The 12975-nt window shown below is 39.0% G+C and overlaps 1 protein-coding gene across 1 annotated transcript in view; it reads left to right on the top strand.

The window, feature by feature from the left end:
- Nucleotides 1-12975, top strand: part of RLF (RLF zinc finger) — an 85345-nt gene that overhangs the window by 36193 nt on the left and 36177 nt on the right. Inside the window, exons 4-5 of the mRNA XM_049618684.1 lie at nt 1796-1928; nt 8746-8948. Of these exons, the coding sequence (XP_049474641.1) occupies nt 1796-1928; nt 8746-8948 (336 nt within the window). The remainder of the gene's footprint in view (nt 1-1795; nt 1929-8745; nt 8949-12975) is intronic.

Below are 12975 nucleotides of genomic sequence, written 5' to 3'. Positions count from 1 at the left end.
TCATTTAAAAAGTCTTTTGATAGGGGCGCCTGGGTGGCTCAGTCGGTTAAGCGTCCGACTTCGGCTCAGGTCATGATCTCACAGTCCATGGGTTCGAGCCCCACTTCGGGCTCTGTGCTGACAGCTCAGAGCCTGGAGCCTGCTTCAGATTCTGTCTCTCTGCCCCTCCCCCATTCATGCTCTGTCTCTCTCTGTCTCAAAAATAAATAAACATTAAAAATAATAATAATAAATAAAGTCTTTTGATAGAAGAATTTAAACAATGAAAAAAATTTATCAGCATCATTAAATTAATATTTCTATTAGAAGGAATACATTGCCTTTTGAATACCATGGAATCCTTTGTTTATTAAAGTTTTTTTTAATGTTTACTTTTGAGAGAGAGAGTGTGCAAGGCAGGGCAGGGGCAGGAAGAGAGGGAGATAGAGGATCTGAAGCAGGCTGTTTGCTGACAGAAGAGAATCCGATTGTGGGGCTCGAATTCACAAACCACGAGATCATGACCTGAGCTGAAGTCTGACGCTTAACCAACTGAGCCATCAAAGTGCCTTGTGAATACTGTGGAATCCTTTAAAAGAAAGCTATATAAATAGCCTTAAAATAATTTAGTAATTGGACAATTGGGTGGCTCAGTCTGTTAAGCCTCCAACTTCAGGTCATGATCTCATGGTTCATGAGTCTCATAGTTTGTGAGTTCAAGCCCTGCATCAGGCTCTGTGCTGAAAGCTCAGCCTGCTTCAGATTCTGTGTCTCCCTCTCTCTTTGCCCCTTCCTGGCTCCCGCTTGTCTGTCTCTCTCTCAAAAATAAATAAACATTAAAAAAAAAAATTTAAATAAAATTATTAATGTGAGGTTGTAAATTGAATTATGGTCATAATTTTACCTAAGGAGAATTTAGGAAAACATTTTATTTTATTTTATTTTTAAGTTTATTTTGAGAGAGAGAGTGTATGTGAACATGGGAGGGAAAGAGAAGGAGAGAGAATCTCAAGCAGGCTCTGTGCTGTCAGCACAGAGCCCGCCACGGGGCTTGAACCCATAAACCATGAGATCATGACCTGAGCTGAAACGAAGAGTCAGACACTTAACCAACCAAGCCACCCAGGCGCCCGTAGGAAAACATTTTAAAGGTGCTCTTTAACTTAGTGAAAATACCCTAGTTTTTTTTTTTTTTTTTTTTTTTTAAGTTTATTTTGAGAGAGAGAGAAGGTGGGGGCAGAGAGAGGGAGGGAGAGAGAGAGAATTCCAAGCAGGCTCTGTACTGTCAGCAAGGAACCTGACACAGGGCTCGAATTCACCAACTGTGAGATTATGATCTGAGCTGAAACCAAGAGCCAGACTTCAACTGACTGAGCCACCCAGGCGCCCCTCTAGTTTCACTTTTAAAAATAAACAGAGCTTTGGGGCGCCTGGGTGGCGCAGTCGGTTAAGCGTCCGACTTCAGCCAGGTCACGATCTCGTGGTCCGTGAGTTCGAGCCCCGCGTCAGGCTCTGGGCTGATGGCTCGGAGCCTGGAGCCTGTTTCCGATTCTGTGTCTCCCTCTCTCTCTGCCCCTCCCCCGTTCATGCTCTGTCTCTCTCTGTCCCAAAAATAAATAAAAAACATTGAAAAAAAAAAAAATTAAAAAAAAAAAATAAATAAATAAACAGAGCTTTGAGGATGGTTTTTTTTCCTGCTTATTTCTCTTTTGGAAATCTAAGTTCCTTTCATAGACATTCAGATACACTGAAAAGGCAAAAAATACATTTTATATTGCTTATTAGTCTGTTTTCTGGATATGTGTTTTTGTTTTAGGAGTCACATGATGCATTATTGGAATTTGGGAATAATAACCTACAAATATTGGTTCATGTTACCAAGGAAGGAGTGTGGAAAAACCCAGTTCTTCTTAAAATTCTGTCTCAACAGCCAGTAGAAACAGAAGAAGGTAAGCCATAAAACTTTACTGACTATATTGAAGGAAGACTTAGATCTAAGAGAATTAGAATTCATTTATGGCTTAAAATTTTGTGAATATCACCTGTGTATCCCTACCCAGTCTGTTCTCCTTTGAATAGTAAAAACTAACCATTAGCATTTAACGTCTTCCTAGTCTTTAGTATATGGTAGAGCTTTGCTCGTGTTTTGTTCTCTGGTTACTACAACTAAGGACCATGGAAAAGTTGCTTTTTTATTTTAAACTTATGAAATAATTGGAATTTAGCATTTTGTAGAGAAATGCAAAGAATGAAAATTTTATTTACAAAATTGGCAGTTTAAGACCAGAAGATTTATGGAATTGAGTTGATATTTGCATTTTAGACACAAAAAGTTATTTCATTTGGTACCACGACCAATTGTGATTTCATTTGCTTTAAGTTAGTAGAAAATTAAAAGGATCACATTCTGTTAAGTATGTTTCAGGAATAAAAATGAGCTTCAGAAGAGTTTTTATTTATACTTTTGGTATATCTTTAACTTAGGTCTTGAACAGACCATTTGAATGCTGATGCCTTAAAATATCCTAGTTAGCTTATTCATTCACCAAGTTTGACAGCCTACTGTAGACATGCTGTTTGGGTTTTCCGTATAGTGAGAAGATTGGCAAGGAGGGTACTTAGAGTTTTCTCTTGTTCCCTTTCCTCTGCTAATTCTCCTGCTTATTAGCCACATCGACAAAAGAGGAAAAGAATAAAGGAAAGAGCTGTTAAATAGAAAAGAGGTTGGTTTTATTGTTTTCTGTTCAGGTTCCCAGTATATGTCATCCCATTTGTGGATATAGGCAGATGGAGGCTAAAATATCACCTTTCTTATTAATATAAATTGCTTAGAGGATAGAGCCAAATAGTTTCAGAAGAATCCCAGAATTAGGCAGATCCCAGTCCAGATAAAGTCTGACTAGGGCAGAGAAGAGCACTTATTCTGTTACTCTCTAGAGGCAGGCCTAAGCTCAACAGGAAGAAGGCTAGAGTAGCATTAAATGTCCCCACTTTATTTTCCCTTGATGTGTGAGTCAAATACATCACCCCACCTCAGGAGTTAACAGTACTTAATTTCTTTTCACATAGAAAAAAATCAAGAAATGGAGAGAAGCACTGTTCACCTAACATCTTGTGGTATCCTATCTATTCAGTAAAGATGAAGTGCCCACTATCTGTAAGACTGTGCACAGAACAGCGACATGTCTAAGGAATTATTCTGTGAACTAGCATGTAAATGGTGGGCAGCCTATATAGTCTGCCTGCTTTCTCAGTTGGCCCTGACTCTAATTTCAGGTCAGAAGATTAGAAAGCTTCCTTTAGGGGAGCCTGGGTGGCTCAGTCAGTTAAGCAGACGACTCTTAGTTTTGGTTAAGGTCATGCTCTCACGGTTTGTGAGTTTGAGCCCCACATCGGCCTCTGCGCTGACAGTGTGGATGGAGCCTGCTGGATCCTCTATCTCCCTCTCTCTGCCCCTCCCCTGCTCATGTGCACACGTGCATGTGCTCAAAAATAAACATTACAGAAATTAAAGAAAGCTTCTTTTATAGCCCCACTGCCCTTTGTAGCCCAGGTATTAACATATATTTGAAATTAGAAAGCAGTGATTATCCTCTCGTTGATTGTCTTCTGTTCAATGATGTAATCATCAGAAGCATAAAAGTACACATTTTAAGCCTCCAGGGAACTCAATAAATGCTTTTCAGTTTATTTTTGTGGATTTACAAAAATATCTGTCAGGGTTTTATTTTTCCTGCCTTGAATTCTTGAATTTTGTGACCTCTCCCCCCCCCCCCCCCCCCCCCAAAGTTTATTACTGAAGTATGTAATGAGTATCAGTTGTTGGCACTTCTGCCTGGCATAATCAGCAGGGAAATAGCAGGTTCTCCCACCCAGATTCCAGCCCAGGTACTGAAGGCCTTTCCACCCCAGGCTACCCCAGCAGCCTGCCACAGATGATGGGGATGGCAAGACCAAGCCCAGCTAAGGTCTCACTAGTAGTTTCCATCCTGAGCTCAAGGAGTCACAAAACTACCCCTCCTCACAGTGGCAATGGCAGCAGCCACCTGGATCCAGGTAACCTACAGACTAGGAGACCTCAGCTACCATCAGTGGGGAGCCCCCACTACCATAATGGAGAGATTCCAACTACAACTCAAAGGACACCCAGAGCCACCATCTGGTATCTGCCAGTTTTGCCAATTGACCTGTACCCTACCCACCTACCCAGCCTCCCACCCCCACCCTTTCCCATAACTTATGCCAGTAGGAGACTCAGGAGGGCCAAAGCCACAGTCTTTTCCTTTTTTTCTGTCTCCCCTCCCAAAGGTTGAAGGAAGGGACACATCCTTGTTCAGAGTCACCAACTCCTTTCCCAAATCAGGCTGATAAGGAACCAGCTCTTATACCTCCTCCTGGTTGTTTTTCTTTCCCACCCCAGTTTATTTTTTGTGCCCCTTCTGCCCCCTACCTCGGAAGCCATTTTATGAATTGTCAGGTGCCACTTGAGCCTTCCAGTAAAAATAAAAACAGGCTTTCCTGTTAAAAAAGAAAAAAACAGCTGTTTTTAATTGGACCTTAAATGTTAAACATTTTTTACGTGATGAAGTATCGTGATGTTTGCAGTTTACTTTTAAATGGTTCAGGAAAAGAAAAGCGAAGTAAAGAAATGACAAAACGGTTCATTTGTTGAATCTAGATGGAAGAAAAGATATATGATTAAAAATTATTTTATACTAAAATGACCAAAAAAATACAGAAAGAGTCCCAATTAGGAAGGGGATTTCTATACTTTATTATATCATTTTTAAATATTGAATGTATGGATGGATTTCGTTTTAAAAAACAAAGTTAAGATACATAACTTGAAATGAATTTATCTATAAAGCTTATTTATTTATAAAGTTTATCCATCCTGAGAGAGAGAGCACAACTGAGGGAGGAACAGAGAGAGAGAATCCCAAGTAGGCTCTGTGCTGTGAGTGCAGAGCCGGATGCAGGGCCTGAATTCCTGAACCATGAGATCATGACCTGAGCCAAAGTCAGCCGCTTAACCACCTGAGCCACCCAGGCGCCCCTGTTTTTTTTTTATTTTTTAAATGTTTATTTTTTGAGAACATGCAAGTGCCTGAGCAGGGGAGGGGCAGAGAGGGAGAGAGAAATCCCAAGCAGGCCCTGAGTTGTCAGCGTAGAGCCTGACGCAGTGCTTGAACTCATGAACTGTGAGATTATGATCTGAGGCAAAACCAAGAGTCTGGATGCTTAACTGACTGCACCACCTGGGCACGCCTGAAATGAATTTTAAAATGCAAGATTGGTCTGTATGTTCAAAGTCGATATGGTGGTTTAACTATGGTACATTGAGTAAATTAGTTTTACCTCTATAATTTAGAGTGTGTGTTATGTGATAAGTATCATATTAGTGCTTTCCATATTTCATTTAGTCCATAAACCAGGTGAGACATTACACATGCCTAAGGCCACGTGGTTAAAATTGGGAGGCAGAATTTGAACACAGGTGAGGAGATATTGAAAGTTTTTGATTGAAGCATGATAACCACTCAGTTGCTAAATATATGGTTTTGTAAAACCTCTCTAATATGTAAGGCATTGTGTTTAGTGCTGCAGGGAATACAGAAGTTAACAAGACACGGTATTCACAAATTGCTGATGGTGTAGTAAGGGAGAAGACAGAAACAGATAATAGCAACTAGTATTGAGCATTTAGTCTGTGCCTGGCCCTGTGCCAAGTGTCTTATCTGTGTTACGGTATTTCATCTATGATTCATTCAGCTCTGTGAGGTGGATATTACTAATTTTTTTTAACAGATGAAGAAACTTGAGGCTCAGAGATGTCAGTTAATTGTCCAGGGGTCTCACAGCTAGTATGTGTCAGAGTCCTGATTCAGCCTCACATTGGTGATTCCAAAACATGAGGTAGTAATCTCTGGACACTGTAATCCTTTATTCCTGTAGTTAAAGAGAAAAGTTAAGTACAGTGAAGGAAGTAAAATACTGTGGGAATTGTTTTTTTTAATGCTGTAAGAATTTAGAAGAGGGTGGGTTGTATAGCTCTTCAGGGTGAGATTTGTGAAAATGCTTATAGCCTTATAGGGCAGATACACAGAGCAGAATCTGATGATAGGCAGAATAGGATATTGGGGTGACAGATGTGGCAGGGAATAATATGAAAGAATTAGATTGGGAGGTTTTTTTAAATGCTTATTTATTTTAATTTTTTTGAATGTTTATTATTTTTGAGACAAAGAGACAAAGCATGAGCGGGGAAGGGGCAGAGAGAGAGAGGGAGACACAGAATCTGAAGCAAGCTCCAGGCTCTGAGCTGTCAGCAAAGAGCCTGACGCGGGGCCATGAACTGTGAACTCATGAACCGTGAGATCATGACCTGAGCTGAAGTCAGACGCGTAACTGACTGAGCCACCCAGGTGCCCCTAATATATTTATATGAGATATATATATATATATATAGGTATATATATATATATATATGAGAGAGAGAGAGAGATACAGATATCTATCAGTTACTGTTTTGGGGGGAAGAAGGCGGAAGGACTGGAGTTAGGGCAGAAAGGAGATAACTTTATAAACATTATTTTGTGTTTTTGAATTTTATGTCATGTGCATATATGGTATTACTTAACTTTTTAAAAGAATTTAAGAAACTGTACAGATATCTATATCTATATAGATACATAGATATAGATCTATTTATTTATTTATTTACACACAAGAGAACATGAGTGGGGGAGGGGCAGAGAGAGAGGGAGAGAGAATCCCAAGCAGTCCAGAGCCCAATGTGGGGCTCAGTCCCATGAACTGGGAGATCATGACCTGAGCCAAAATCAAGAGTCAGATCCTCAACTGACCAAGACACCCAGGTGTCCCTGATTGGGGAGTTTTAAAAAGAATTGCTAGCATACAATAAGGATATAATAATAATTGAGGGATGGAATTGGCAAGGAGGGATAATGCTAAACTTTCTGTATGATTGAGAGAATACCATTACTGAAAATAGAAGTAAGGAATGAGGAGCTATTTGAGAGGGAGATGTGATTATGAGTTCGTTTTGTGGAATTTAGTGCCTATGGGACTAAAATGGAAAAATCCAAGTGAAAGTGATCTGTTTTCCAGCCATACTTTTTGACCTTGACTACATTATTAGAGTATCTGTGGAATTTAAAACCAACACACACAGACACACATTCTCTATCCCCCTCTCTTCCTCCCCAGGCTTCACCTGCTAAATCAGAATCTGCAGTTAGAGCTCTAGAATCTAGACCTTTTTGAGCTACCACAGGAAATAGGCACCTTCCACCTATATAGAATGACCTATATGATATATTTAGTGGGAAAAGAAATAGGTCCTCTGTACTCAGAATATTTCTGGAAGAAATTGGAAACAGATATTGTTTTGGGGGGAAGGAGACTGGGGGACTGGAGTTAGGGCAGAAAGGAGACAACTTTATAAACTTTTGTGTTTTTGAATTTTATGTCATGTGCATATATGGTATTACTTGTTTTTTAAAAGAATTTCAGAAACTGTACAGTTGGTTCAGATGTAAAGACTGGGCCAGTAGTTTATCCCTGTCCCCACAGTGGTTTATCATTAATACAGTGATTTCCACTCCATAGATCTCATGCTTGTAGACATAGCAGCATGGGTATCATCTGAGAAGCTTGTTGGAAAAACAAAATCTCAGGTCCCATCCCAGACCCACTGAATTAGAATCTGCATTTTACTAAGATACCCCAGGTGATTCAGAAGGCACTTTCAAGTTTGAGATGGAACATCTAAAGCAGTTTGTTTACTCATGACTTGTCTTGACCTACGATATCCTCACCTCTATTCTTTAAATAATAGTAACGATGCCACACACTTGTTGAGTGTATGCTGTTCGTAAGTTGTGGGATTGTCTAGAACACTGTAAAAATCAGTGCTCAGATGCCTAATATTTAGTACTGCCCAGAGCAGCATTTTCCAAAGTGTGTACTGAACCAGGAACATATATTTTACATTATGCTAATAATATGTGTAAAAGGGTTCTCTGGTCAAATCAGTTTGGGAGACATTGGGTTAAATAAAAGTGAACAGTTTTCTTTATTGCAGGACTGTTCAGAGATTTGACCAAGGAATCCTTTTTTTTTCTAGGACTATCTCTCAGGTCTTTTGGTCGGTGGAACACACTTTGAGAAATTCCTGGTTTAGAGGAAAGAACACCACTGGCTTTGGAATCCTTGGCAAGTTACCTAATTTCTCTGAATATTAATTTTCCTAACCTTAAACTGGGGATAATAATACTTGCCTTGGTGGTGGTGTGAAGAATAAGTGAGAGGTATATAGAAACACTCAGCCTAAAGCTTGGTACCTCATAAAAGTGTTCGAGTGGTAGTTGTTAATATTACATAGGCTACTTCTTTTTCTTGCATTTATGCTTGTTGTTCATATCCATATTCCTTAATATCCTTATTAGAAAGTGAGGGAGGAGAAAGTCAAATAATTAATTTTAATAAAGTGTTAGTAGTTTTATTAAGAGGTTTGGTGTTTAGAATAAAACTACAAATAATGTGGGAATCATTAGCAAAATTAATTTATCTTGCTATCTGCTCTATTAGATGAGTATCGAGATCAGAATATACTTCCCAAGTTATATCAACCGAATTTTTATTCACTAAAAACAAACCAACAACAAAAGATATCAAACTGTCGTCTTAACCTTGACATGTTATGAGGTATGTTATCAGACTTTTATTTTTCCTTTCTCCTAGTCAATAAATTGATTGCACAAGAAGGACCTTCCTTTCTGCAAATGCGAATAAAACATTTGTTGAAATCTAACTGCATCCCTCAGGCCACTGCTTTATCAAAACTGTGTGCAGAATCTAAGGAAATTTCAAATGTGTCATCTTTTCAGCAAGCCTATATCACATGCTTATGTTCCATTCTCCCGAATGAAGATGCTATTAAGGAGGTGAGTAAAGCAAATAAGTGCTGTTGTCACTCACGCTTACTATGAATTTAATAGATTTTGATAAATGTTGCATGGCAGGATGAAAACTAAGAATTATTTTTTTCTGGCTACTGAAAATGAAAAGTGCCATATTAATTGTATATAACTGTTCAACAGAGTGAATATAAAGTTATGTCTTATAGGTGGATTTGAAAGTAGATAATTAAAGAATATGCAGGTGGGTATTTATGTGTTAGGGCATTGGTTTGTTTTGAAATTTTCAAATGTAAAAGGTGTTTTTCTTTTTTTTAAAGTAATGATTTCTATATGTTTGGGAAATACAGAAATTATTAATACTAACATCAAGGGATAAACTAAAGTAGGAATGTCACTTAGCTTTCATTTAAGGTACTTTACACATGTAACTGTAAGCAGAGAAATATGGGACTTTAGAACCTGTGAATATGTTTTGAACTATAATTAAATGCACAAGCTGGGTACCGTGGAAAATAATAAAATAATTGAATCTTTTTTTTTTTTTAATTTTTTTTTTTTTTCCAACGTTTATTTTATTTTTGGGGACAGAGGGAGACAGAGCATGAACGGGGGAGGGACAGAGAGAGAGGGAGACACAGAATCGGAAACAGGCTCCAGGCTCTGAGCCATCAGCCCAGAGCCTGACGCGGGGCTCGAACTCACGGACCGTGAGATCGTGACCTGGCTGAAGCCCGACGCTTAACCGACTGCGCCACCCAGGCGCCCCAATAATTGAATCTTTTTTAAAAATTATTTTATCAGTCACATTGCATTTTTTAACCCGAACCCTTTTCTTTAAAATGTTGGAATTCGTTTTCTCTAATAGTTTTTGATAAATTACATAGGAAAAGATGAATAATTTCTAGCTGTATTCTGTCATCTACCTATAATTCTCCTAGATCTGGTACATGGATTCTCATTTTACTTCTCTGTTAAACCTTTCCTATTAAAGGTAATAATCCCAAGGATCTGATTTTATGCTGTAGTAATTCTTAAACTTTAATGATAGTTTCAACTTACAGTTTTATTTATAATATCCTACTCCAAATGCAATTTTCTCTTTCCAGCTCACTCACTCCAGGACCAAAAGTCTATTTATCCCGCTTGCCTTCATCCTTTCCCTCCTTAAACTCTGCTTTTCCATAGTCAATCAATATTATCACTCCCTAAGTTTCTCGACTGGTCTCTCCCTTAATTGTACTTATTTGACTAACCACCATCTTGATTATTTCTAAATCTTGACCTACTCTCTATCTTTACCTGCACCAGTGGGGTCAAACGGGTGGAAAAAACCAGCCTACTGATTTTACCAGTAATCAGTCACACTATATTTTTTTAGGCTATTTGCTCTCCCACTTTCATAAAGTACTATTTCATACTGTGTCCTTTCTTTTCAAATGTATACTGTAATGCCTTTTGCCCCATCACACTTTGCGTTGATGAACTTTCTCCCTGTTTCTCTGAGGAAATTGAGGCAGTTGGAAGGGGGTTTCTGTAAGCTGCTTCCATGACATCTATTCACCTACCTGTATCTGTGCGTGCGCACCTTCTCTTCCATTACTAAAGATAACTGTATCTGTTCTCCTGCCTAAGGCCAGTCCCCCCCTGACTTCAATATCATATCCCACCTGCTGTCGCCCCCTCAAGGATAATGCTTCCAGGACTTTATTCTCTACTGTATCATCAGTTCCTCCTCTACTGCAACCATCCTGTCAGCATTTATGCTATTACTTCTTTCATCTTTAAAAAAGAAATCTTTAGATTCCACTTCCCCATCCAACGACCACCCCATTCTTCTCCTGGCCTTTCAGCATAATTTCTTGAATGAATTGTGTGAATTTACTGTTCTAACATCATTCTCCTCGAACACATTATAATATGGCATTCACCCCTGCCAGTCTATCACATCACTAAATCCAATGATGATTTCTCAGCTTTCATCTTATTCAATCTGACTTCTTAACTTTGTCTTTTAAACATTTTTTTAGGTTTATTTATTTATTTATTTTGAGAGAGAGCACAAGGAGGGAAGGGATAGAGAGAGAAGGGGAGAGAGAAGAATCCCAAGCAGGCTCCAAGCTGTCAGTGCAGAGCCTGACACGGGGCTCAGTCTCCCGAACCCATGAGATCCTGACCTGAGCCAAAGTCAAGAGTCGGCTGCTTAACTGACTGAGCCACCCAGGCACTTGCATTCTAGGGTATTGCGTTCTCCTGGTTTTCTATGCACCTAACTGATGAGTCAGTCTTTCTTAGTTCTAACCTGCTCTTCCTCCTCATCTCTCTGTTGAGTAAATGTTACAGTACTCTAGGACTCTGTCCTTGTGTGTCCTCTCTTTTCTACCTACAAGCATGCCCTTGGTGACTTCTTTTAGATTCCTGTTTTTAAATACCAACTGTTGTCTGAATCTCAAATGTTTTATCTCCAGCCCAGTCCTCTCCTCTGAACTCCAGACTCACATATCCAGCTACCTAAATCACTGTCTCTACTGGTATGGCTAATAGCATCTCAGACTTCATATGTCCATAACTAAGCTCCTGATCTACCTGATATTCGGGCTTTGTTTTTATGCGCTTTCTTCCAAATGAAGTCAGTTGCTGTCCAGTCTCAGTGTTGCAGGTGAAGGGGGGAAGGTAGTGAATAACCAGCTACCATTTTTTTTTGAGTCCTTACTGTATGTTAAATGCTATGCTGAATGCTTTATATATATTTTGTCACATTTAATTCTCACAACTCTTAACTCTATTTTTATTGGTGAGGAAAATGAGGCTCAGATCAAGTAATATGTTCATGCTTACAAAGCTTAAAGTGGTTAAGGTGAGATGCAAACCTGAGTTTGGTATACTACTACTAGTATTAAAAATGCAGGATAATATATATCATCCTAGGTGATAAATACCGAAGGGTTTATATGCCGAATGCTGTGTTAGGCATTGTGTTACAAAAATTAATTCAGAAACTTCTGAACTGACCTACTTGCTTTTTACTCTCATTCTCTACATTTTATTCTTACCAAAATTAACTAGAATAATATCTTTAAAACTTAAAGTGGGGTCATGTCACTCCCTGACCAACAGCTTTCCATCTTCTTCATAATAAATCCAGAAGGCTTTATTCTATGTGTCATGGCTCCTGGAGACTTCTCTAAACATCTCTGACAGTATCTTCTACCATGTAATGCTCATTGCTCCGTAGCAATTTGCTGTTGTTTGAACAAACCAAACACATTCCTGCCTTAGATCTTTGTGGTTGCCATTTCTTTTGCCTAGAATGCCCGTCCACAAGATACTTGGGATGGCTCGTTCACTTAACAGCATTCACATCTCACTGCAAGATTGCCTTATCAGAGACCTTCTTCACTGTCCCATCTAAAATAGTGTCCTATCAGGGTGCCTGGGTGACTCAGTGGGTTAAGCATCCGGTTCTTGATTTCATCTTAGGTCATGATCTCACCATCGTGAGATCGAGCTCTGGGTTGTGCTCCATGCTGCTGTGGAGCCCGCTTGGGATTCTTTCTCTCCCTCTGCTCCTCCCCTGCTTGTGTGCATGCACACTGTCTCGAGTAAGTAAAAGAAAAGAAAATTTATACTATCCCCCTTCTCTGCCCTTTTTTTCTTAATACCTGTTACCATTATTATAAATATATAGACGTCCATCTAAAATGGCCTCTGTCACTCTCTGTCCCCTTACTTACCTGTTTCTTCTTTATGTTTATATTACTACTTCTGCTAGACATCATATTTGCTTCTTTTCTGTTTCCTCCCACTAGGTTGAAAACATTGTAAGGATGAAGACATTGGTTTATTCACCACTATATCTCTACATTCTGGAAGAATAGTTAGCAGCATAATAGGCATTTATTCATAAGCGACTAACTATAAGCCCATATGCTAATTTTTTTATTTGCAGTGTTGGGAAGGATAAGGAGATGGGAGACTGCTTATCTCTAATAACAGTTGTAGTATTTTGTGTTTGGGAAACCTAATCAGAGTTAAGTTGTAGTAATGGTTACAT

This window comes from Panthera uncia (assembly GCF_023721935.1).
Source record: "Panthera uncia isolate 11264 chromosome C1 unlocalized genomic scaffold, Puncia_PCG_1.0 HiC_scaffold_4, whole genome shotgun sequence".
NCBI classification, from domain to species: domain Eukaryota; kingdom Metazoa; phylum Chordata; class Mammalia; order Carnivora; family Felidae; genus Panthera; species Panthera uncia.
This window is presented reverse-complemented; position numbering and strand designations above follow the sequence as displayed.